The following is a 24963-nucleotide window of genomic DNA, read 5'->3' on the forward strand; positions in this document are numbered from 1 at the left end:
ATTATGAGTGCATAATCTTAAATTATCTAAAGAAATGATGAATGCAAAATGTCAGAGTTCAATTTCAGCCTGACAAGTTATAACATTCTAGCCAATACAATTAAAACAGATTCTGAAATTGAACAAACAAGTCACCATCAAAGGTTTTGTTTTTGGTCCATTGCCTTATTCTGACTAAAAACTATTTGTAATCAACAAGTTCTATGTATGCCTTTCAAACTCTGAAATATAATGGGTTAGGACAGCCGAAAGACTTCAAACACACTGTAGTACGAAAGGTGTACAACAGAGCAAAGTCAAATAACAAAATTCAAGGTTTTCTACACTCTGATCCTGAAAATAGTAAACAAGCAGAAGTAGTAAAAGGATACAAAACTGCAACAACATGTTTTATTCTTCAAGGTTAGTTAATCAGCCTGCATGGCTGTTGATAGACAGATGGGAAAATAAGGTTCAAGATAAGGGCAGAGCATCCGATGGTTGTTGACAATATTACTGGGCTGTTTTCCGGAGCAGCGTGAATTAGGCCCAACAACAATAGCAACCAAACCATAATAGATTTCAACAGATCTGTTTTGTCATTGCTGCAGACAACAGTACGGCCTTTGTATAACACCTTTCTCAAACAGACAATCCCTTCAAAAGTCCATTTAGTAGATGTGAATGCTCGGGAAGAGTAAAAGTCATGGTAGTTCGAAAAGATAGATAAATTCCCCAAAAGGGGAATTTGTTTTTTACAACCAGTGTATGAAGCACACTGACAGTTTGATTTTTTCTTGACCTTGAAACTTGCCTTGCCATATCGGTAGAGGTTTAAACAACTTGGATAGTTACAATCATTCAAATAGTTGGGATTTTTGAAAATTTGGTTTTGGAAGTTACGTAATTGGCATGGGTGTTTGAGCACTATGAGACATTTACCAAGACTGGATGTCAGCACTAGGCATACCTAGTTTAGGTTGGATTCCCGCACATTCTATGTACACATGATCCTTCACTGTTTATTCAGGGCTAATGCCATTAAAACTTTGATTTCACTCCCTCTCTCACGCACAGACATACTGTAAAGTTTCAAGCTCTTACTTGCGTCTCTTTCTTGTGTGGGTTGAGTACATAGCTGACTCACTTAGCTAAAATGTCACCACAATACTAGTGCAGGACAGTAACTATACAGGTGTAGAAAAAACAGATACTTTCCTTTGCAGCATGCCCAAAAAACATTTGTCATGTCATGCTTTTCCGGTTATTACCCGTCCCCTTGTGTGTTATGAAGGTTTTTATGCATATAAACGCTCTGCACAGTCACAAACCCTCAAAGTACACCTTGTAGCGAGTACAACTCTAACACAGAAAATACCTGTCGATACTGCGCCAGAACGCCTCGTTGGAGATTTCTCTTTTTCCATTGTTTTCTTCCTCGGTACAGTGACGTGCCCATACCCAAATGGACCTATTGGTCCATCCGCGGAGCCGTTAGGTTAAGTCCGTGGATTGGTCCAAATGGACCAATCTGCGGACTTCCTAGCACACACACTCAATCTTTTCTCAGCTGCAGATCCGCCGATTTCTCCTCCCTGAGACGGCGGGACGTGGCGAGGCTGTGAGTCGGTGTGTGTGTGTGTGTTCGGGCTGGGTTTCGCTGTGTCTCGCTGTCTCGCAGACAGCTACTGGACTCATAGGGAGGGGGGGGGGGGGGGGGGGGCAGGTGCTCCAACAAGCCGTTTAGGACAGAGAGAGAATACACATACTATACAGAGATGCTGTATGAGAAACCAATGGGATTTTGGAAAATTGCAAATATATAAATCTATTGTAGTATACCTCAACAATGGAATTATGATCATTAGAAACGGCCATGATATGGGACCTTTAACTTATAATAAATGGTGCTCTTCACTATGGTGGTTCAATTCACAACCAACACTAAAAGTCTGTGTGAGCGTGAAACCAGCAGGGGGCTTTTCTTTTAATTTGTGCTGCATGAGGGACATTACAATTAAAAGGAATTATCCCAATGAGGGCCTGACTGTTTATATCACACATTCAGAGTTGATGCTTTGCCCGAGGATGCTGCTAAATAAAACAGAGAGTGTTTGATCCTTTGGGGAATATAATGTTAAAATAAGTGATGTGACATTCTTGTCATTAGATTGTAATTTGTACAAGGGCAAAGTTTGGCTTGATAATGGCCTCAAAGAAAAGATTAGAGGATTGAGGAAATATCCGGGTTGATCCCCTCGAGCCTGTGTCCAACAGCAAAATACACAGAAATTAGATTTGTTTTGTTACCTTGAAAAGTGTTTTCGATAGGAGAATTTAACCCTGAACATCATGCCCCATAGGACATGAAGTGACTTAAGTCCTTAATAATCAGCCTTTGGCCGATAAAAATTCACAACCGTTCAAAGGAAGATCTGGCCAGTAGTTGCTTGAATATATTGTGCTCTGGACCAAAGTATTGAAAAAGTATCCAGTTGGTTCTGCCATCTCAACAATTCTTTATTTAAGATGCAAAGGGAAGCACTCGGGCTGCTTCACTGCACGACTACAATTAATCAATTATTTCACCATCATTAAAGTCAATTTTTTTCCTGTTGTAGCTGCAAACATCTGCTGTACAGTTCATGTTTTCACAATTTATTTCTCCCCATCTGCTCTCCAACGCCCACACCTCAAAAGTCTCCCCTGGCTGCTGTGATTGTTTACCATATAATATTGATTAAGACACTTGTGCCCTCCTGTGAGAGGGTTGAAGAAGTTGCCCAAGGTTTCTCCTCAGTTTGAGTCACTATCCATTACCCATGAGTAACATGCAATTAAACTGTAAAGATAGATGACTGTCTGGTTGATGGGTCCATGATGTATTAGAAAGCTTTATTACATGCAGTATCAGAGTGCATTCTCTTATTTATATTTTACAAATAATGTTTTAATGATATCCTGCAAGCCTGCTAGACTTTACAAAAGGAGGTTATTTTGCATGAGAATTCAAGCTCAGTTTTAGCAGTTCACAATCTTTTTTTTAAGGACTATAACTTCTAAGCGCAATTTTTCCCCTTCCATGCTTTCATATCTCCCTTTTAACTTTGGGACATTTTGTGATAACTATTTCATTACCTTCAGAACTTAGACCTCTGAACTTCAAAGCTGATATGGATTCATGGCAAAGTATTCTGGAGAGACTCTCTCTCTCTCTCTCTCTCTCTCTCTCTCTCTCTCTCTCTCTCTCTCTCTCTCTCTCTCTATTTTTCCCTCTCTCAAACATTTTATCTGCTTTAAGAGGTCCATTGCTCATAGAATCAAAGCACCACTGGAGCGCACCCCCTCAATAATGCACTAGGCACACCTTCACTGACCAAGAGTCACAGTCGGAAAAATTGAAAAGGTTCGACTCCAAAGCCCAGAGACAGTTGTTAATTAACATTCATTTGAAGCACCTTTCCTACTGTAGAATTCACTTCTGCTGTGGCTGACTAAAAACAGCTTTTCAAGAAATGAATATGTGACCCCCCCCCCCCCCGTAACCCTTTTTTCACACCGTTTTGAAGCATGATTAAATCTGTGATTGCAAATAGCATCCATTAATACACATGAAATGTAAACGACAAAAATCGAAATCCTGAATGTGTTAGCAGCTTCAACCAACACCCCCATTTCCAGGCATTATACATTTACATTTTGGCTTACAGGCAACATGTGCCGAATAAGCTTATGATGGTCATTGATTGTACAGACAAATATCACCAGATTGGTTTGATAAATGTAAAAGTTAATATGTTTAATAATGGCTCAAAAACCTGATGATTCTCATAAATGTTCTTGGGTAATAAAAGCAATTTTTTTCATTTGTTCTGTAACTGCATGGATGTTATATGACTTCCTTTAAGTGTGTAAATAACACTGACTCTTAATAAATATTTGTATCAATTCTGTTTATTTTACATTTGACTGCATTTATATCCAAACTGTTTGCAACATCTCTTATCATATGCCACATTTGATTCACAATACATCCACAAGTCCACCAAGTTGACTGCAATCAGGGTCATCCAGTGTACATTCTAGTATGTCATGTAACAGGCTTCATGTTTCACAATATTGCACCATAAGGTTTGACACCTAATCCTTAAAACAGTTATACAAGTGAAAGTGAGAGCACAGTCACAAGGAGATTATGTGGTGATAAATGGTGACAGGTGATGGCGAATGGGATTAGATGATGTATCGCAGATTCAAGATCAGGCTTCTGTCATTCCTTACTAAAGTAGTTCATTTAGGATTAAAATCCAAGCTGGTAATAACCATCAATTTATAATCTTTATTTCCCACAGTAATTGCTGATTAAAACTGAATTTGAGTCCTTTCGGTATGTGAACCTTTTACTTGTTTAATTTCTACTGATAAATGGAAATGTGCCAAAATGATGTTCTTCTTTTGTTTTCCTGCACTGCAAGCTGCCTATGGTGATTTAGCACCAGTTTAACTAGTTAACCAGTTTAACACACATTTAACTATTTGAATAAGCAGGACATTATTAACAGAAGAATGGAAATGGTCTGTCCACACAGGTCTACACTGCAGCAATGACTAGTGCCATGCTAACTTTGGAAACCATACATGGCAGTGACGTGCGGTGAGCTTCATGGCTGGTGAGGCACTGACTCTTTCAGAGTCAGATTTACAAATATTATATTTTGACCTTAATCAAAATTTTCGGTTATTTTCAAAAGCTTTTTTAGTCTGATGCTTTGATTCATTTTAAACAGACTGTTCAACAAAAGGATACCCAAAATCTAAATATTGGATTGTTCTTTCTTAGTAAGATCCCATTTTCATTACAATTGTGGTCTTACCTTGACTTGAAGATTAAGTCCATGCTCTCCTTCTGGACAACAATCTCTATTAGTTTTTTGTAAAAGTCCTCCTTATCTTCCTGTAGTTTCAAAAGTCTAGTTTGTTGTTTGTGTCTACTGTCTCTGCGCCCCCCTTCAGTGCGGCAGAGGTTATGGCTGCCTCTCCTGATGCTTTTTTCATTGCCGTTATATGATGAGACCAGCGAGCCTAAATATCATATATACGTTAAATAAGTTATTTAGAGACAATGGATGGCGAGGATACATTTAATAAAGGGATCTACAAACATTACATTGGTGACCTACAGTGAGATGGTAACAGGCATGCGCTTAGGGCCCGCTTTCCAGCCAGTTTCTGTGGGTTGACACATTCTGAGGTGAGGCAGAGCTCATCTGTGCCTCACCTCAACCCACAGTAACTGGCTTGAGCGCGCTCACAAAATAAGTGCCCGCGCTAAATTAGTGCCCGTGCTCCAGCAAGTTACTGTGGGCTTACGAGAGGAAGAGCTCGTCCCTGCCTCACTTCTCATCGCTACCTGTAGTTGTAGCGGAGCTCGGCAAATTAGCTGATTTTCACTTTAAAAAGCGATTGGAATCATACATAAATCACACTTACATCATAGATCAGTGGAGATATTTTATTATTATTACTATTTAGTTTTTCTTTAGTTGTTTTTCCGTTACATTGGAGTATGACAGGTGAGGCTCTGCCTCCCCTGCCTCCCCTGCCTCCCCTGACTGCACGTCGCTGATACATGGCGTCCTAAATGTATATTTTGTAACTGTGATTTGAAAGAAAAGGGAAAGCTGTGCCGCATGGCTGATCAGTTATGAATGGTTGATTGTGCACCAACCTTTCCCGTATCTGATTGAATTCACAGTCTCTCACCGGGCTGTCACAAGTGTTTGCATTGGATGTTCTAATTGGAAAAAAACTGCATATTTGCAAAAAGTGTCAATCATCCAGCAATGTCTGTGGTGAAAGACAATTAAGGATAGTAAAAGATCATGCAGTAAGGAGTTTTAGAGAAACTTGAGCAACAACTGCTGACCGTTCAAGGACAAGTCCAACACATAAGCAGCTGAGCTGAATCCGTTCTTGAGTGGATGGTTTCCATTATTTAGCATAACAATGAAAACCAAGCTAGCAAGATGTAGATTAGTAGAATAACCTCTCTAAGACTCAAATATCCATTCAAATATTAGGCTCAATGTTGATGTAGATCTTGAAGCAGTGAGTGCAATTCAAAACGTTTCTGCCATTATGAGGTAAATACCTAAGAAGTGATTTCAAATATATTAACTCTGATAAGCTTCCTTAATCATATTTGCTAAAATGAAATAATGTTGAGGCAATGACACTTCATTCAGTCCTGCAATGATAACTTTAAAATGCAGAAAGCACTGAAAGCAGTGTATAGGTTTGATGCAAAAGCCAAACAGTAAAAAAACAAGAAAACCTGTTTGCTGTTCATCATTCATGTTCAAAGGCTAAAAAAAGAACCCTGATGTGAAAGGGACCCCAGGGTAATCAGAAATTATTGAAATACGGTATGTTCTAGTGTCATCAGATCCAATCCTAAATGAAGCTCATAATAAAAAAAAAACATTCAGGTTTTTCTATATATTAGAATTAAGACCAGGGGCCTCATTTATAAAGTCTTCCGTAGGATTCACGTGGGAAGGTTGCTTACGTAGGACAAAGCAAAGAAATACGCACAGACATTTTCCGATTCATAAAACACTGCGTACCGGCATAGGACTTGCACGTCCTACGCCAGTTTCCCTTTATAAATCACAATCAACTCGAAATGTGGCGTAGCTTTTGCGGGCTTCACGTAACGCCTATACATAGTCAAAGAAACGCCCCGTATTAATATTACTTTTTACTGACTGCATGAAGAAGATCGCAGCAAATGACGACGGAACAACTAAAAAAGAAATGTCACACCGTGTCAGATTTTGGTTCTTTTGGGAAGGTGGAGACAAATCACATTGTTTGGTGGATGCAGTTTGAACCAGAGTAGCAGCATGGAGGTCGGATCGTCACCAAAATAAATAAACAAGTGGTCCGAAAAAAGTTAATGACAAAATACACATAACCTTCCTCAGGCGCTGTGTCAGTGTGTTTGTGACCCCCCCATGAGGAGAAACTGTAAGAAAGTATCGGGGGATCCCTGCGGAGTGGAGTCAATTAATTATTATTTTTTTTATTTGGTGGTTTATGTTTCAGCTTTCGATCAGTTGTGTGCAGCGTCTCCACTGCAGCCTCAATCAGTCTCAACCCCCCCCCCCCCCGCAGCAACACTAGTTAAAGGAAATAAAACTCATGTGTTGAGTTATATCAGCTGGCAAATCTACCAAATATATGGTTTTCTTAGTTTCCATACCTCCTGTGTTTTATGAGCGACGTATCAAGTCTTAGCAAGTCTCAGATTTTGTAAACACTCAACATCTATTGTTAGAGCATATTACCCCATATGAGTAATAAGACACAATAAAACACCAGGCATAATGTTGTGCATAAGCACTCACATTGTGTTAAATGAAATCTGCAAGGAAACGTCCATAGAGAACCACAAGTATTAAAAAACTAATTTTGAGAGCATAACAGAAAAACATTTGCTACAGTAGGACCTTAGTTTGTGTTATACCTTAGGTGTCTTTTCTCTAAGAAGTACCACACATAAGCCTGCTTGGTAAACATGGTCATGCTGTTTGGTTTACTGAAATTGTGAATCAATTGTGAATTATTTATCCCTTTTGGGTGTTGAAATCCAAGCGTGTAAGGTTATATACAACATTAATGTGTAGTGAGAGGTTCAGTTTGCTTTTTAAAAGACAAAATACGAAAAGAAACATGTGCCAAGTGCTTCATCCTCCTTTTCCTTCAGCATTTATGAGGAATATTGCTAAAGGTAAAGATACAGGTCCCCTAGGGCACACTACTTTATGAAAAGTGGCTTAGGAGGAGAAGTGGGAGGTATTTTGCTTTTTGAAACAAAATGCTTTGGTTTCACCTTTAAGTAACCCAGAAAATAGTATATAAAGTCTCAAGACGACAGAAAAGCAACACTAAACTTAAATTGTCTCAGCGATGTGCCAAAGCAGACAACAACAGTTTAATTAGACTTAATAAGATGTTATCTACACTTAATAGATAAATTAACAGCCCAACCAGTACAAAAGCTCTGAATCCCCCCTCTTTAGTAATATACCTTTCTTTTATTTCCATCTTTTTACCATCAACCAACCACAACGCCAACTTAGGCAAAGGGTAGAGTTCAAAGTCGGTTTACATTTAGATTTTAACCACACAGATGTATAGTTTGTGTCTGCATCTTACACAATTGTAAAGGTATTGTGTTCACTAAATCTGTCCACAGACAGAGAGAAAGACATATAATGACAATGTACTCAAAATCCCTTCTGCGGAACCACATTTTGCCGAAAGTCTCACAAGCTACCAGCCAGATGCTAGTTGGTCTATATGGAGGACATGTCAAGAAAAGGATTTGAACCCCATTGTGCTTGGTAATAAATGTTGGTCTTATACTTCCTGCTATGATTATGCGGATCCAGTAGCATGTTTTCCAGCTGTTTAAGACATGTTGAATTCGTCTGAACTATCTGGATGACAAATTAACTGAAACCTTAAAAGGAAAGTTTTTTTTGTTTTGTTGCCATGTTATGATAAACTCTGTTCATATTGCTTACACAAGGTTATGAAGCTGTTGGTGAGTTCATCCATTTGTATGGTTATTCGTGAGGTTAAATCTATTTTCTACCTTAACAGTAACTTCTATTTGCCACCACTGCTCAACCTTCATCTACACTTCCTCCCTGTTGACACATACTGTATACTGCTTATTGTCAATCAACTTGATGTGACAAGCTTATGTGGCGGCATTTATAGTTTTGATCTAGTTATTTCAAAGCCTGTCTTCATGTCCTGCTTCTATTATTTTACCACCCCTGTGGCTCCTTTTAACAGTCATTTCGATTACTGTAACAGATTACAGCCATATGTAGTCCTTTGAACAGAAACTCTTCTTCTACCAAAGTCTTCAGGGGTAGGTTTCAAATCTTTTAAGGGTTTTGTGAACTCATTAGGAGGAATGTCTCCTTTAATCATATCGGGGTTCAAACAATATTTTCTTAGATCATGAAAAGTGGGTCTGAAATACAAGGGCTCTCGTTAGTTTTTTGTTTGACAAAGAGCATGACATATTTGAATATATCCAAGCAATCACATGAAAAGCAGAACATTCATTTTGTAGTTGGAAGGCTTAAGATAAAGCTGTAATAAGCATTGATGTAAAAATGACCACCTTAAATTGAAATGCTCTAGCTTCACTACTTGGTCCATATTAAATTATATTCTATGGTATCAGTGATGGAAAGGGATTTTTCACAAGCAGAAAGAAAACTAACTTGTCTAAAAGATCTCCTATATAAAGTAGCAGTCAGCAATGCATGGTTCAAATTGAACTGGACAGACTGATGACTGACCCACCTTTGAAGGTTTCTGGGCATTTCGGTTCAGGTTTTTTCCAGTTTGCATTAAGAGCTGCTAATGTTGAAAATAGCCTTGTTGAGCATTAAAAACTGTACTGAAGCTGTCCCAATTCAGCGTTTCGACTCAAATGTCACCCCTTCAGCTCTCAACCGGCATTCCCGTTGCGAGTAGTAAGTACTTTGTCATTCTGTTAACCGTCGACTTGAATTGACATTTCACTCAGTGTCTCTCATTTCATTCAATATTCTTCGGAGACTGCCTTTCCCTCCGTCCCATCATTACCAGCCAGGCCGTTTCACCTTTTTGTCTTGCTGAAAATTGATAATTAGTCAGCCAGGACAAAAATTAAACTGCCAAATCAATTAGGGTTTCTCGAACAGCCAGATTCATTATCACGCTAATTCATCACAACATGTGTCTGTTGGAAGATTGGGTGTGTTTTTGCTATAATGCTAACCTACAAGCGTATGCATTTAACAGGAAAGATGGTAAATATAAAGAAATCATTATCATTTTCATTTTTGGTTTTGTCTGAAAGATATTTTCCTTTAGTTTTAAAAGGTTCAGGTGAATGAATTAATCAACAGAGCATACAACTTGTGTACGAAAGACGATGACAACAATTATTTGCTAACAAAGACCAGATTTTAGTGTCTGAAAACAAATAGTTACAAACCATAGACCATGCTAGCAGCCCTATGTATTACTGTGCATGTCCACAGGGCCGCCCCTCCCTACAGGCCAACCACGCAGGCTGCATGGGGCCCCGCCTTGCGCAGGGGGCCCTGCCCAGAGGGCCTCAGCTCCTGTGCGCAGTTCTCTGCTCAGTTCTCCGTGCACCCCCTGTGAGAGTGAGAGAGAGGTGACAACGTCTGTAACCCGACACCGTTGCCATGAATCGACATCTGACCAATCACGGCTTTGATACGGCCACTAGTGCAGGTGAAGAGATGACGGTGAAAAGACAGTTTCAGTCCGGCGCAAGAAAGAGGGGGAAAAAAACAAACATGAAGAAACTAGAGCATCACTCGAAGGTGGGTTATTGTATAATAATAATAATAATAATAATAATAGATTTAATTTGTTAGCGCTTTTACAGGTGCTCAAAGACACTTTACAGATAATAGTGAAGAAAAAAGAAAAGAGAAGAAAGGAACAACAAATAAATATATAGTTAAAGTTAAAGTAAAAAAATACAAAAACAATCACACATGAAAAGCCAGATTGAAGAGGTGAGTTTTTGTGAGTTTTTTGAAGGTGGTGAGGTCGGTGCAGTCTCTGATGGGTTGTGGGAGTGAGTTCCAGAGGGAGGGGGCAGCAACGGAGAAGGCTCTGTCCCCCCAGGCCCGGTGATTGGTGCGGGTGGGGATGGATAGGAGGTTGGCTTCTGATGAGCGGAGGCAGCGGGAAGGGGTGTGGTGGTGCAGCAGTTCTGTGAGGTAGGGGGGGGGGCTGGTTGTTGAGGGCTTTGTAAGTTATGAGGAGGACTTTGAAGTTGATTCTTTGATGGACGGGGAGCCAGTGGAGGTTCTGGAGGATGGGAGTGATGTGGTCTCGGGAGCGGGTGTTGGTGAGGAGGCGGGCATCAGAGTTCTGGATATGTTGGAGTTTATTGAGGAGGTTGGATGGTATGCCATAGAGGATGCTATTGCAGTAGTCAAGTCGTGAAGTGATGAATGCATGAATCAGGATTTCAGCAGCAGAGGAGGAGAGTGATGGGCAGAGACGGGCATTGTTTTTGAGGTGGAAAAAGGCGGTCCTGGTGATGTGATTTATGTGGTGGTTGAATTTGAGCTGACTGTCGAAAATGACTCCGAGGTTGCGGATGTGAGGGGGGGGAGATAGAGTGTGGCTGTCAATGGGGAAGTTGAAATTCTGGATGTCTTTGATACGGGATGGGGGGCCGATGATGATGATGTCTGATTTGGCACTGTTCAGTTGGAGATAGTTTGTTTGCATCCATGCTTTTATTTCTGAGAGACAGTTGGTGAGAGTGGAATGTGTTGTGGGGGTGATGGTTTTTGTTGAGATATAAAGTTGGATGTCATCGGCGTAGCAGTGAAATTGAAGGTTGTGGCGACTAATTATTTTTGCCAAGGGGGAGCATGTAAAGGATGAAGAGGAGGGGGCCAAGCATGAGTCAAATGTACAACTTGCGAATCTTGTATAAGTCAAATTGCCAATTGCCATATTAAAACATCAGCTGCAATTCACGACATGAAGAAGGGGGGGGGGGGGGGCCTCATCTCACAATTTAGCTTGGGGCCCAAGTTGGCCAGGGGCGGCCCTGCATGTCCATCTATCATTATATCCATCACTTTGATCCAGCCTGATAAATCTAACTAAAGGATGATAAATCTCCAAGGATAGAGTATACTGACGACAAGGTTATCCTATGAGAGTTTTTCTCTACCAGCCCCAGTAGGATGACACTTTTAGTTTGAAACTATTGGGTTGCCATTCAATTGGCAGCAGTTATACAAGGTTAACCATCATCATCCTGCTATTTTGGAGAAATAGTAGCAAACACACCAAACTAAGATTGTGTCCATTACACCTGCTTAGAATCAGTGCAATTTGAATGGTGCTCCATAGAGGTTTCTTCTGTTGACTGCTCAGTTGAGTGTTTGTGGACATTTTACATAATAACAGCTTTATCATTACATGTGACTCGTTGGAAACTTTTATCTAAAGCAACTTACATACTCAATACTGTGGACAATCCCCATACGAGCAATTTGGGGTGAAGTGTCTTGCCCAGGGACACAACGACATGCTGACTGCAGTGGGGTTTGAACCTGTGCTCCCCTGATCCGAACACCAACGTACTAGTCCACTACACAACAGCCTCCCTATTATCATTCACATTCTTCAGAAGTTTGTCTCAAAGATACCTGTTGTTATTCTACATTGCCAAGAAATGTATTCTGATGGCACACTTCATATAAGTCATTTATTTATGAATTTGTTAAATGCACGCGAATGCATGCAATGTAGTGCCTGTGGTTTCTATGTTAGTTGACAGATATATAACTTATGTTGAGATAAAGTGTCCTGCTTTATTGTTGATGGCGTGTGGCGCAGTGGATAGAGCGTTGGTGTTCGGATCAAGGGAGCACAGGTTCAAACCCCACTGCAATCAGCATGTCAAATGGCCTCTGTGGGGATTGCCCACAGTATTGAGAATGTAAGTCAATTTGGCTAAAAGTGTCTAACAAGTGACATGTCATGTAATGTAATGTTGATAAATGTCACACGCATGTTAATAGGCTGATTTACACACTATGGAACAATTTTTTCTCAGGCAAATTGCAATCCTTATCACACTGATAAATAAATAAAAATAAGAATGAAGACAAGAGAGACACATTTGCTGCTTAATTGTAGCTGCGGGCAACAAAAGAGTTACCAGACTCCAGTCTGGATATTTTAGAACAAAGAAACTAAACTGTGTATTATTGAGTGGGTTCTCATACTCAGCAAGTCTTTTTCTCATTATTTCAAAGAACAAAGGTATAAAAGTTATAAAGTACATCATTTTTGGCTTTCTTGTTAATCCAAGTTTCTGAAGGTTGCAACACTGTAGCATCTTTTAGTGTGTTTAAAAATGAAGATGATTGATAAAGCGAGCTTTATGTTATTGCATAGAAAGGCAAACCAACAAATATATTTTTTTAAAGAGGGAGAAAGTCATTTGTTCAACAGAATAACTTGAATAAACAAAGGATTTAGACAAGCATTTTTACACATTTTTGCATGTTATATGCTGAAATTCTAATACAATACATGGAGGAAACAGTGCAGCATTTTTGATGATACTTGAAATGATGATTGAAGAGCTGAAAGCACGATAGAAGGTGAATAATTGTAATTCATTGAAGCCAACTCTGGGGGATTCTGTTGCTCGGACACAGAGAAAGTCAAGTGCATGTCTGAAGAGCTGTAGCTAAAAAGAGGAAAAACCTCAGATTGTTTCCTCAGTGTCGCGCAGTGGGACTGAAGTGTTTTCATTCCAATACTAATATGGCTGCTATTGGTGTCAAGAATTGAGCTGAAATTATTAGATTGATGCAGTGCATGTGATTTTATGGCTTCTTCAGAGACAGAAAAACCATCATTTGGTACCTATTATTTCAGTTGCGCTTTGAGACCCTCTAACAGTTCAATAAGAACACTCTTTTGGTCTCCAATTTCTGTAAAATTGGCTTGTCAAGGAATCATTTCCCCTTCACTTGATAAAGTAATGGAGTAATTGTACACAATTCAAGCACTTTCATGTTTTTTACACGCACAATTGCAGGCTTTACATGTAATTAACATAGCTCTTGTCATAAACCAATGGACTGTGAAGGGGATTAGTGTTTGCATGTGAATGGGACCCCTCTCAGCTGTGGGATGTAATTAGGGTTAACAGCTAGGCTTAGACCCAAAACATATTCAAGCAGGAGTCAGTGAGCATTGTAATTAAGAAGCACTTTACAGGGCACACTATTGTGCTTTATGTACTCTAACTTTGCACCCTGTATGGCCTCACTTGGTCCCTAAAAAGATGGAATTTGTATGCATGCAACATTCATAGTTCATTATTAGATATGATTACGTTTTCCTGGCTGTAATGGATATCGATTGCGCCAAAACATCCATCATCATTTGCGATGTGTCACTGAGTATCAATACACTGCCAATTTGTAGGTGACTTACAGACGCAATGATGATTGCATTTCCCTGGATAGTTGTTGATGTGTTTTCATAAGATAAATTAACAAAGTAAACAAACTAGTGAGTGTGGTGCTTGGGCTGGATGATAGGAGTCATATGAGTTTGAGAGCTACTCTGTTTTTGAATTGAAGAAAGGGCATATCAAATCCTAGGTTCTACAGTTCACAGGATTTTACACAACGATTACCCACTTTTTTGAGTATGAGAGGAGTTCAGATTCACAATGGCAGTGTAGCTTACCTTTATAGATTTAAGGGCAGAACTTGTATAATCGTGCTATGAAAAATCCAAACCCTTTTCCTGTGGTTGTGACAATATCATATCTCCACTACACAATTATAGTGGCCAAGATAAATCACAATAAGAATCAAAGCTATTTCTTAAGAACATTTGAAGAAAAAAATAAAGGTATCTCTAAAATCTTTAACTTTTTCTAGCTTGTCTCTTTACTGCCAAATGAATTAAACTCAATATATGAGTGTAAAAATGTTGAGAAAATGTAATAAAAAATGTACAAAAGTGACATAAGAAGAATTACATTCATTTTTTTTTTTTAAATATGACTTTCATCGTCCTTACTGTTATCACCACACCCCTATATAGGTACTATCAAGGCTGTTTCAATGCTACAGTTACTGCTGGCTGTAGTGGCTGTGAAAGAGCCAGTGATCGAACCGCTGATCTTTAGATTAATGGACAACCCGCTCCACCACCTGTTCTTTATTTCTGCCATATTGAAGCTGACTGCCATGACTTACCCACTGTTTTTCTAGGCAATGGGCAGAGAAAGCCTTCTGGTTGATGTCTTGTACAGCCCATTCACTCTGCTGTTGATCAACTATGCTTTTAGAAAGATCTCCTTTTCGATGACAAATCTTGTATTTAAAATGTATTGATGTAAGTATCCATGTCCTTTTTTAAAATGCATTTATCCTTCAATCAGAGTCTCTTGTTGGATAAACAAGTCATTCTTACGGTCTTCTTTTAGTCACCATCTCTTTTGACTATTTATCTCTGCTTATAATGTTTGAGCTGTCTTTTTTACATCGAATCAAACCAATTCTTTTATTCTGACACTTGCTACAATGCTGCATTTTGCAGATGTATTATTTCAACACCAGTGGAAGTCAGATAAAAAAATCCCGACGGATCCTCTCGCATTGTAAAACATTATGAATTTGTGATGGTCGATGTGTCTGTGGTTGCCTCATTTACCTCGACTTCAGCGCATGATGTCCTACATTCCTAATCACCAGGCCATGAACCCATTTATTTCAATCAAAGTAGGGGTATGGGCATAAAATAATCTTCAAAAGTGAGAACATTCAGTCTGTTATATGTGTCTTACGCAAAACAAGTCATCATATTGCGACGTAACATCCTGGTCTCCTTTCTGCATCTGTGAGACACTATTATCTCATTCTCCTCCATGATGGATTTTTCCTTTTACCATGGCAAATAGGGGCTTTACAAATAGAGCGTTGCTCTTTGATTCAGAAAGTTTGACACCATGACATGTTGTTTCAGATCTCATGAGACATGTTATGCTATTAAACCCCACTGATCCTACTTTGGAAACACCCTGACATTGTCTCACAGGGTAAAACATTTGAACAGTTATACAAAAAGAGCAACAGTTAAAAACAAAATGAAAACAGAAAGCATTAAATATCAGCTTAGAAACTAGACCCTCCAGAAAAACGCGATTCTGCGATCGCAGAATTTACCGCATAATCAGCAAAATGGCGCAGATTTTTAAAAGGCCGCATATTTATCAAAAGGCCGCATAATCCCCGCATTTTTCCACACAAAGTTGAGAGAAAAAAAAGGTAACTCGTCTTGACGTGACGTCATCAGCTCGCGCATCACAGAATGTAAACAACACTGTATAGAGTGAACGTGTGGAGCTCACACGATAGAGAAAACACCACGAGGAAAAAATCTAATCCATCTCATTTACCGACGAATATTTCTACTAAAGACCGGGCAAAAAGTGGGGGGAAACTATTCTGCACCCGGTGCAACTGTGTGTTGGAGCATAAGAGAAAATCGACGGTGGCGACCGACTTTGATTCATTCAAACATTCGAAAATGCTTTCTGCAGCTGCGGACAAGAAAGCCATTCAACTCACGTTCACCGAGGCATCAACCTCCAAAACCCTTTCGAGGGCTACAAGAAACGAAGTGAGTAGCCTACAAGATTGAAGCTGGTCAGATAACGAACGAGTAAATGAAAACAGAATGAGGCGGAGAAGTGTGTGTGTGTGCGTGTGTGTGTGCGTGTGTGTGTGTGTGTGTGTGTGTGTGTGTGTGTGTGTGTGTGTTTGTGTGTGTGTGGGGGGGGTGTGTGTGTGAGATTAAGATAGCCCAATTGCTTTTACAATAAATAAACATTGAATGTGTTTAATTGAATAGTAAAGGGGTTTAACGTTAGTGGCAGGTTGTGTGTGAGAGAGAATAAATAAGACAGCCCAATATTTAAAGAAATTGTTATTCTTTTTTCCCGCATATTTAGCATATTTCGCAACTTTCCGCATATTTCGCAACTTCCCGCAATTTCACCGCATAAAACTATTTTTTAGCCCGCATAATAAAGGATTTTAGCCCGCATAATCAAGGATTTTAGCCCGCATAATCAAGGAATTTAGCCCGCATAATCAATGAATTTAGCCCGCATAATCAAGGATTTTTGCCCGCGTTTTTCTGGAGGGTCTAAGAAACGATAAATGCAAATAATCTCAAAGCTAAACCCAACATGATTCAAGTCATGAATCTGACTTTTGAGTTTGAACTTGACATAACAAATATGAATTATTTTTGCCCTTACAAATATAGTTTGAATGCATTTGACAGATGGAAAGGTGCAGGACAAACAATGCCCTAGTTTCACCTCTGCAAGTGTACAGTGAAAGCTACAGTCAGTCAACTATCAACTATATGCTTGAGCCTGATGGGCGTTTTACAACCTGAAACGTTTGTTTTGACTGACTGTCATGCTCCACACAAATCTCCCTTTTTGCTTTGTGAGAAGTTCAATCAGCCAAATGAGCATGTTTCAGGTATTTATTCTGTCATCTAAAGTTTACACACACTGAAAAGGTGAAACCAAGGTAAGAAGAACAGGGTTTATTATTTAGATTTTGTTTCCGTCAATGATTCTCCAATGTCATACTTTAAGACCATCAACTACATACAAATTCCTTTTATTTTTAAAAGGTTGTCAAATTGAATTGTAAAATGTATTCTAGAATGAGTGTTTAATCTACAGTATACACAAGCATACTGTATCCTTTAATCAATTTGTTTTTAACACTCAATTGTGTAGTTAATTAAATGTGTATTTCAATACCTAACCAAACTGGCATCATATTATGGAAACTAGTGATGATAAACCTTTCACTAATGACTTTTCCTCTGCCACCATAGTTTAAGATTACAGGGTTAAAAGAAGTCAATGACCTGGATTTAACCTCCTGTGTTTGTGTTTGTAAAATGGATGATGCTGGATGAACTAATTTACATATTTTGTTTTTGTTAATGTGTTTTCATTTGCCACACATGTCTATCATCCGGGGTCACATGAGATGCTATTCGGTCTCAGTAAGAGCTGTAATACAATCACAGCAACACAGGGTGGTCTACGCTATACTTCAGTTTAAATGATAACAATTTTTCTTCATATGACGTTAATTTAGACGCAGTAACTCAATGGAGCTTTTTTGATGCACAATAATTGCGGAGCACATTTTACAAGAAGTCAATTTAAGATTTACATGAAGAATGGCAGTGTGTCATGGTGGAAGGGTTTTGCAATAAAAAGACAAGCGATTGAAATTGAGATACTTGCGAGCTGCCGCAGCTTGGGCTCAGCAGGCACTCATGCGATAGAAATGAAATATAAATGGGAAAATAATGGAGGTTTTTTCCGACAGTGTCATTGAAAACTTTTACATTGGTGTCACAGGCTAGAAAAACTTGCTTCTGGAAACATTTGTCAGGAACACATGTAGATGAAGAAAAAAGTGATTTTTGACGAGTTGGAACAGTTAAATGCAACAGTAATAATTCTCAATAAAAGGTCTCAGGGTTTAACATTTGTCTCAGTTCTTTTTAATGAGACACAGTAGCAACATCTTAGTGGCAGATACATGGCTTTTACAGCAGATGATAAATGCCAGGATACTGAATTGATATTGGACATTCATTATGTCACAATTACCTTAATTGCATTTGCACAGTGCTGGGTGACTAATGGGTTCATACTCATAAATTACCAGCTATTTTTTTTTGTTTTAGTGCCTACAAATTTCAAAGAGTCAATTCGGATAAAATATAAAAAAAATTGAGAGGCAGAGGTGAAACCAGACGTGGACTTGTTCTCAATGTGTGAACAAGGCAAGCACAGTCAGCTGACCCGAGACCAAGCAGAGAGATATTGTCACACAAAAAAAGGTCTCTCCTTTTATCCTCCCACATTGTTAACACACACACACACACACACACACACACACACACACACACACACACACACACACACACACACACACACACACACACACACACACACACACACACACACACACACACACACACACACACACACACACACACACACACACACACACACACACACACACACACACACACACAGTTGTGTCCTGATGCTGGAGGATACACAATGTGTGTAATGCCAGCCATCCATGCAATTATGTAACTCTGATGAGCCTCGAGGCACAGAGAGATCCGTAGCAGCTATAAAATAAAGAAGAATACATCATTAAACATAGATCTATGTCTGGAAGGGGCTTGTTGTAGTTAACATGTTTTTATAAATTGGTAATTTTGCTCCCAAGAATAAAAAAAAAGTGTAAATGTGTTATCAACCCATGTTTACAGAATGTATGCCCAGTGCAACAATGGTGGAGTAACTTATTCATTATAATAACAACAGTCTCACCATAAGAAGTTGTCAACAGATACAATTTGTATTTGTTTATTTTGAAATGACATTAGCGACTGATGGCATCGGTTGTTTGTTGCCAAGGGACACATACTTGTAGGTATTTTGAGAAGAAGAGGAATGGCAATTCTTCCTACTATCTTTGGCTGTACTAGATTTTCTCCATTGTCTCCTTTTTTAACCTTTTAAAACTGCATTGCAAAACTGCAAAAACAGACATTAAATATCAAGGTGAACACTGAAATACTTGGACTACTTGGATTTTAACGTTTCAGGGTTAACACTCTTTAAGTTACTGTAGCATTAAAAGGGCTTAGAGTTCAAAAGAGAATGACATAATCATATGTATGCTGATGACACTATTGTATACTCATGTGCTCCTTCTCTGGATATGGCCGTTTCCAATATAAAATCAGATTGTATCACGCTGCAGCATGCACTGCTTGATTCCAAACTGCTATTGAACAGTAAGCAATGCTTTTTGCTCCCAAGTCAGCGTCCTCTTGCCTCTCCATTGACACCCTTGATGGCACCTCTGTTGAGTTTGTCGATACATACAAAGTTCTAACAAAGAAATTGAAATTCACTCTTGACTTCCTTTACAGACTTAAATGTTGTTTTTCAATTTCATCCCCTAAAAAGTTGGTCTCTGGCTTATTCCTGTCCCAGCTGGACTACGGTGATACCATTTATAGATTTGCCTGTCCCACTGTTTTGGTCAAACTTGACCGACTCTACCATGCTGCACTGCGTTATATATCAAATGCCCCCTATAGGACTCATCATTGCAAACTGTATAGCCTAACTGGATGGTCCTCACTTACTATGCGTAGGATGCAGAATTGGTTTTTATTAGTGTATAAAGCCATTTTAGGTAAGCTTCCACTCTACATATTTGCCAGATTTGCCCCAGTTTGTGACTCTGACAACCTCATATCCAGTGCCTGGATACGGTTCCAGGTACCTGCTGTGCGGACTGAGGCTGGAAAAAGGAGTCTTTTTTATTATGGTCCTTGGTCTTGGAATGACCTTCAATCACGCCTAAAACTGATGGCACTTGTCTCAATAGCATGTTTTAATTTGAAGTTGTCAGAAGTCCTTACCACCAGCTGCTCTTGCAGTAATAAGTAGTGTACCTTTCTTACTGCCCTAATGTGCACAATGTAGTGACTGCTTTTTCGTCTTTTGTTTTCTTAGTTATGTTCTCTGTATTTTATATGTTTGTGTTATGTGTAACATTGCTGCCTTCTTGGCCAGGTCAGCATTGAAAATTAGATTGTTTCTGGTTAAATAAAGGTTAAATAAAATAAAATATGGAAAACCCTGTGAAGATATAATTTGTTTGGTGAGTCATAACAGAATATTGCAAATTGATATGGAGCAATGAACATATATTGCATGTGTAGAAAAAAAAGAATTCAAATTAAAACAAAGCATTAAAACCATAAATGTATTTTATTAATTACCGCAGACACTAGAAACAAAATGAATCCAGCCATGTTGTGATGAAAATGTATGTAAATAGCCCCAGGATTTCTGGAAATGAATTTTTTGAGAAGCAATTAAACTTTTGACCATCTTCTTTGGAACTGTGACGATTTTTTCATGTACACAACAGCCACTATATTTCTCTGATAGAAATATAGAATTTAAAAAATCAAGAAGATACTATAAGTGATCTCTACAATAAAACAGTTTAGTGCAGGATGTACAAAGATATTAATAGGAGGATGTGCAAAACAGAAAAACGAATTAACCTTTATTCAAACATTAAAGAATACTTTAGGTTAAGGTCTTCTTTTGAATAAGAAAACAACTTTGGGGGTATCTATCTACAGATAAATATTAAGCCTGACAAAGTACTTAACGTCTAATATATTGCTTTCCTGCAATGTTAACTATGTTGAAGCACTTATTTTAACTGATATTATACACATTAATTATACTCTTATGTATGTAGATAGTATAAGAAATGTGCAGAATATGACAGTTTAATGGTGGAGGTATACACACATATTGATATATGTCTTGTAATGCGCTGTTGAGGAACCTGCTGTGACCCAAGATTTTCATTCATTGCATAACTACACCGTAGTTGTGTATATGATATGTCAATAAACCTTTAAAATCTTGAAATCTTGAAAGGGATGTGCAAAATAGCCATTATACAGTCTTTAATTAACTATTAGTAGAGAATAACGAGTAATGAATATACTTTATTACTCGTTTCCATTCATGTCAATTGCAGATAAATGTTTAGTCTTCTCAAGCACCAACTATCAAATATCTCTCCTGATTGTTGGCACTTGACAATCACCTTCCCTGAATTTTACTCAGGTGTAACTAAAGTCTGATTTAAGGGTTGTTTATATTTCACATCATTCATCAGAAAAGTAACTCAAATAAATGTAGTGGAGTAAAAATACCAGGTTAACCTCTGAATTGTAGTGGAGTAGAATTACAAAGTAACAATGAGCTGTCACGTATATATTAATGCTGCCCATTATGGACACAAGCGGCATACGTCTGTTTCCGGTTATTTTTATTTTGAAATTCAGTTCCTGACGGACGCCAAAAAAGCCAGAGATTATGGAATTAAACCAATAAATAAAAGCAAGGATAATTGTGTGTTATTGGTAAGTAAATAACAGTGTGTTATTTTGAAAAGAATAACAAATTTGAAGGAAAAAAAGATTTTAAAAATGCAGTATTCTGAGGCTCTGAGCCCCGTTTATTTTCCTCACAGACGGCAACAAAAGTCCGAAATTATACGATTTAAAATAAAAGCAATAATTGTGGCTTGATATTGAGTTAGAACATGTTTTTATGAACCACACAGCTTCCGGTCTTCCACGACCCGACCGGAGAAAAAAACGTGCTGCAGGCACGAAACACATTACCAGTAGAAATACATTGCTTTTAAAATCGTATATGCAACACGAAAAAAAGGGGGAAATCGTGTTGGTGAACACGAATCAATAGATTAAAAACCGTGTTGGTGAAGACGAAATGCCATGAGACTGGGTTGGTAGATCAGAGTAGAGCGTCTGTCCTCGAGTGGAACTCTAACTTTATCCTCCCCAGGTGGCATATATAGCCTACACTGCACACCCAGCCCATATAACCACTGTGAAGTTTGTAAAAGAGGAGGCTGTAATTGATGACTTGAAACTGCAGCACCGAGACATGAGGACAATTAATCCTGCCTAACCCTTAAAGACGTCTGCTTGATACAATAGAGAATGCCAGGTCCATCTGCGGAGTCAAGATGTAAGAGTCATGCATACATGCAGACAGGGAAAGCTATGGCTCCTAATTCTGCTCATTAATCACCTGTCTGCCGAATATCCTCCAGAGAGAAACGCCCGGTTCCTCGGAGGTAATTACAGCACTTGAAGGAACACTCTCTGCTGCAAATGCTCATAAGTAGCCACCTTATTCCTCTCCTACCCTGCCTTCTCTGTCTCATCCATGTCCTCTGGAGAAACGTCCTCCTCCTCCTCTCAAGCCTTTTCTGCTGCACCGCTCTTGCTCCTCTTTAGCTATGTAGCCAGCAGACTTTTCTTTTCCTGGGCACACATCCATTTGGCATCCGATGTGAGATAAATAAATTATAGCCTCTAAAATCAATGGCCAGTACATGATGTAGGCAGTAGGCTTAGTGCTTGCCACCGGGCTAGAATTATGCCACTGGGACTTGAACGGGGGCATTTCTTGAGCCCTTTCCGTCGCAGAGACTAATTGAGGTTTTGAGGCATCATTTGTCTTAAAAAGCAAAGCAAATGAGTTCAATCAGGAGAGACTTCATTTTGTTTAAAGAACATCTATTGACACATGTCATATGATAAATGTTAAGTCTTTGGCGATTAGACCCCGATCCTGAAATCGTATATCTAAAGGGGGAAATGCAGCCGTGAGCACATAGGGAACCCCCCGGGGTCTAGACACTGGTGATGATGCTGAAGATCTGGATTTGATGAGGAGATGGGATGAAGAGGAGATGTGATGAGGTCTTTGGATTAGCTCTCCTGGCTCTGGATATGATGAAAGGAGGCGGATGGGGAGGAGGCGGGCAGCAGCATGACAACCTGAAATCACAGCTGACTGCAGGAGAGAGGAGAACCATTTTAAAGGTTGGCTGCAACACAGTGATTGGCTGCTGGAGAATGAGGTGAATAGGTTATAGACAACGCCCGCGATGAGCTGATTATATGCAGCTGCGGAGTGAATGTATACTGTATATACCCATCTTCCTGAAAGAACTTGCGCTGAGCTTCATTTTGTCACACAGCATCCTGGTCTGAACCTGTTTGTTCCTCTTGAATCACTGCGGCGCCTGGAAACGATCTTACATGTCTCTACAGAACCACTCAAATAATCTAAAAATAAATCAAAAACAGAAGCAGAGCAGCATCTTTGTGCATTTATTTTTAAAGGCTGAACAGTACCAATGCAATCACTCAGTCTGTAAACTGTGTGTTGAAGTTGGCATGAAAGATTTATACTGTTACTGTCAGCGCATGGGTGATGTCTTTTAAAAAAAGTTGTTGTAGTAATCTTAGATGGTTTTAGGGATTATAACACTAGACTTGCATATCATATATATTTCAATGTGTCCTCAACAGCAGAAACTAAACAGGAAGTGATCTCTGCTAATGCTCTCTTTCTTGTTCTTTTGTTTTCTGTGTTCCCAGGTGGAGATGACACAAGAGCCTGATCCTGATGACGAGGGGACAAAAATAAGTGTAAGTTACAGAATATGTCATGTATCCCTGGTTGCAACCTAGTGTTTATCGAATGTATGCCATAATGACGCAAGTTGGAAGCATATCATTTCAAGGAAACACAACGGCAGTTGATTTCACCCTGAATAATACACCTTCAACCGGAGAAAGGAGCTAATCATTGAAATCAGTGGCAGCGTATTATTACTGTCAGAGTGCTTCCCTTCCTGTGTTCATGCCCCAGCAACCGTTCTGCCCCTTTTTTTCCTACCACTGTGTATCTGCATTCTGTGCCTAGTGCAACACACACCACACTTCCTCCCAATGAGTTATGATAACATTTTAAAGTAATGGCATGGATATAGGAACATCTGTTAGTTGTTCAGTAGGAATTGGAAAATGTAGCTGGATTCCTGGTTTGCAATAATTAACTTGGTAAAGAATTATTTTTGAAAATCCATATGCAAAGAGACAAAATTCACGTATCTGCGTTTGTTGAGGTTAAAAAATGAAATCATGACTTGAGGCACTAACAGCATGTGTTCACTATTAAACCGAAACTACAATCTTTCTCTTACCCTACATTTGCTCTTTTTTGTCTAACGGCACCCAGTCTCCAGCATCGAACTGCTGTGCTTTGTCCAATTGCTGTTTACCTTAATAGCCTTTTTACGACCTCTGTAAAAATTGTAGAATGTAATAATATGTGAACTGGGAAAAAAGCAAAAAGGTATCTATAGACATATTTTCTCTTAACTTCCAGTTAAATTGCTCTGATTAACATGCATGTTATAGACAGTTCTCTCTGCTGTTCTTTGTCCTGTACAGGCCCCTATGGAGGGTTGTGGATTGCAGACTTGATCACAGATAAAAATATAGCAGCTAGAGTTCAAATGCTTATGAGTTTCTAACTGTAAAACATTTAATATAATACCTGAGGAAGTTATTTCAAAAGCTTTAACTTTGCAATCATTGCCTGATTAGTTATACTATAAATATGTTTGAAATGGGAAACCAGGCTTTCAGGGTTGCACAAATGTACTCATTCACCGAATGTATAAACATCCCCTAAAAAAGAAAAGATATCATTTAATTAAATCATTTAAATTAACATTGCAAATCGTTATTAATTTCTTAACTGCAGCTCTGTGATCACTTTCTTTTTTGTCAAATAAGGCCAAAAAACCT

General features: G+C 38.9%; 1 protein-coding gene across 1 annotated transcript in view; it reads left to right on the plus strand.

Moving 5' to 3' along the window:
• vstm2a (V-set and transmembrane domain containing 2A) overlaps window positions 1–24963 on the plus strand; it is a 69440-nt gene that overhangs the window by 25946 nt on the left and 18531 nt on the right. The window contains exon 3 of the mRNA XM_079661033.1: window positions 23746–23796. Within this exon, the coding sequence (XP_079517159.1) occupies window positions 23746–23796 (51 nt within the window). The remainder of the gene's footprint in view (window positions 1–23745; window positions 23797–24963) is intronic.

The sequence above is a fragment of the Notothenia rossii genome (genome assembly GCF_949606895.1).
Source record: "Notothenia rossii genome assembly, chromosome: 12".
In the NCBI taxonomy this organism is placed as follows: domain Eukaryota; kingdom Metazoa; phylum Chordata; class Actinopteri; order Perciformes; family Nototheniidae; genus Notothenia; species Notothenia rossii.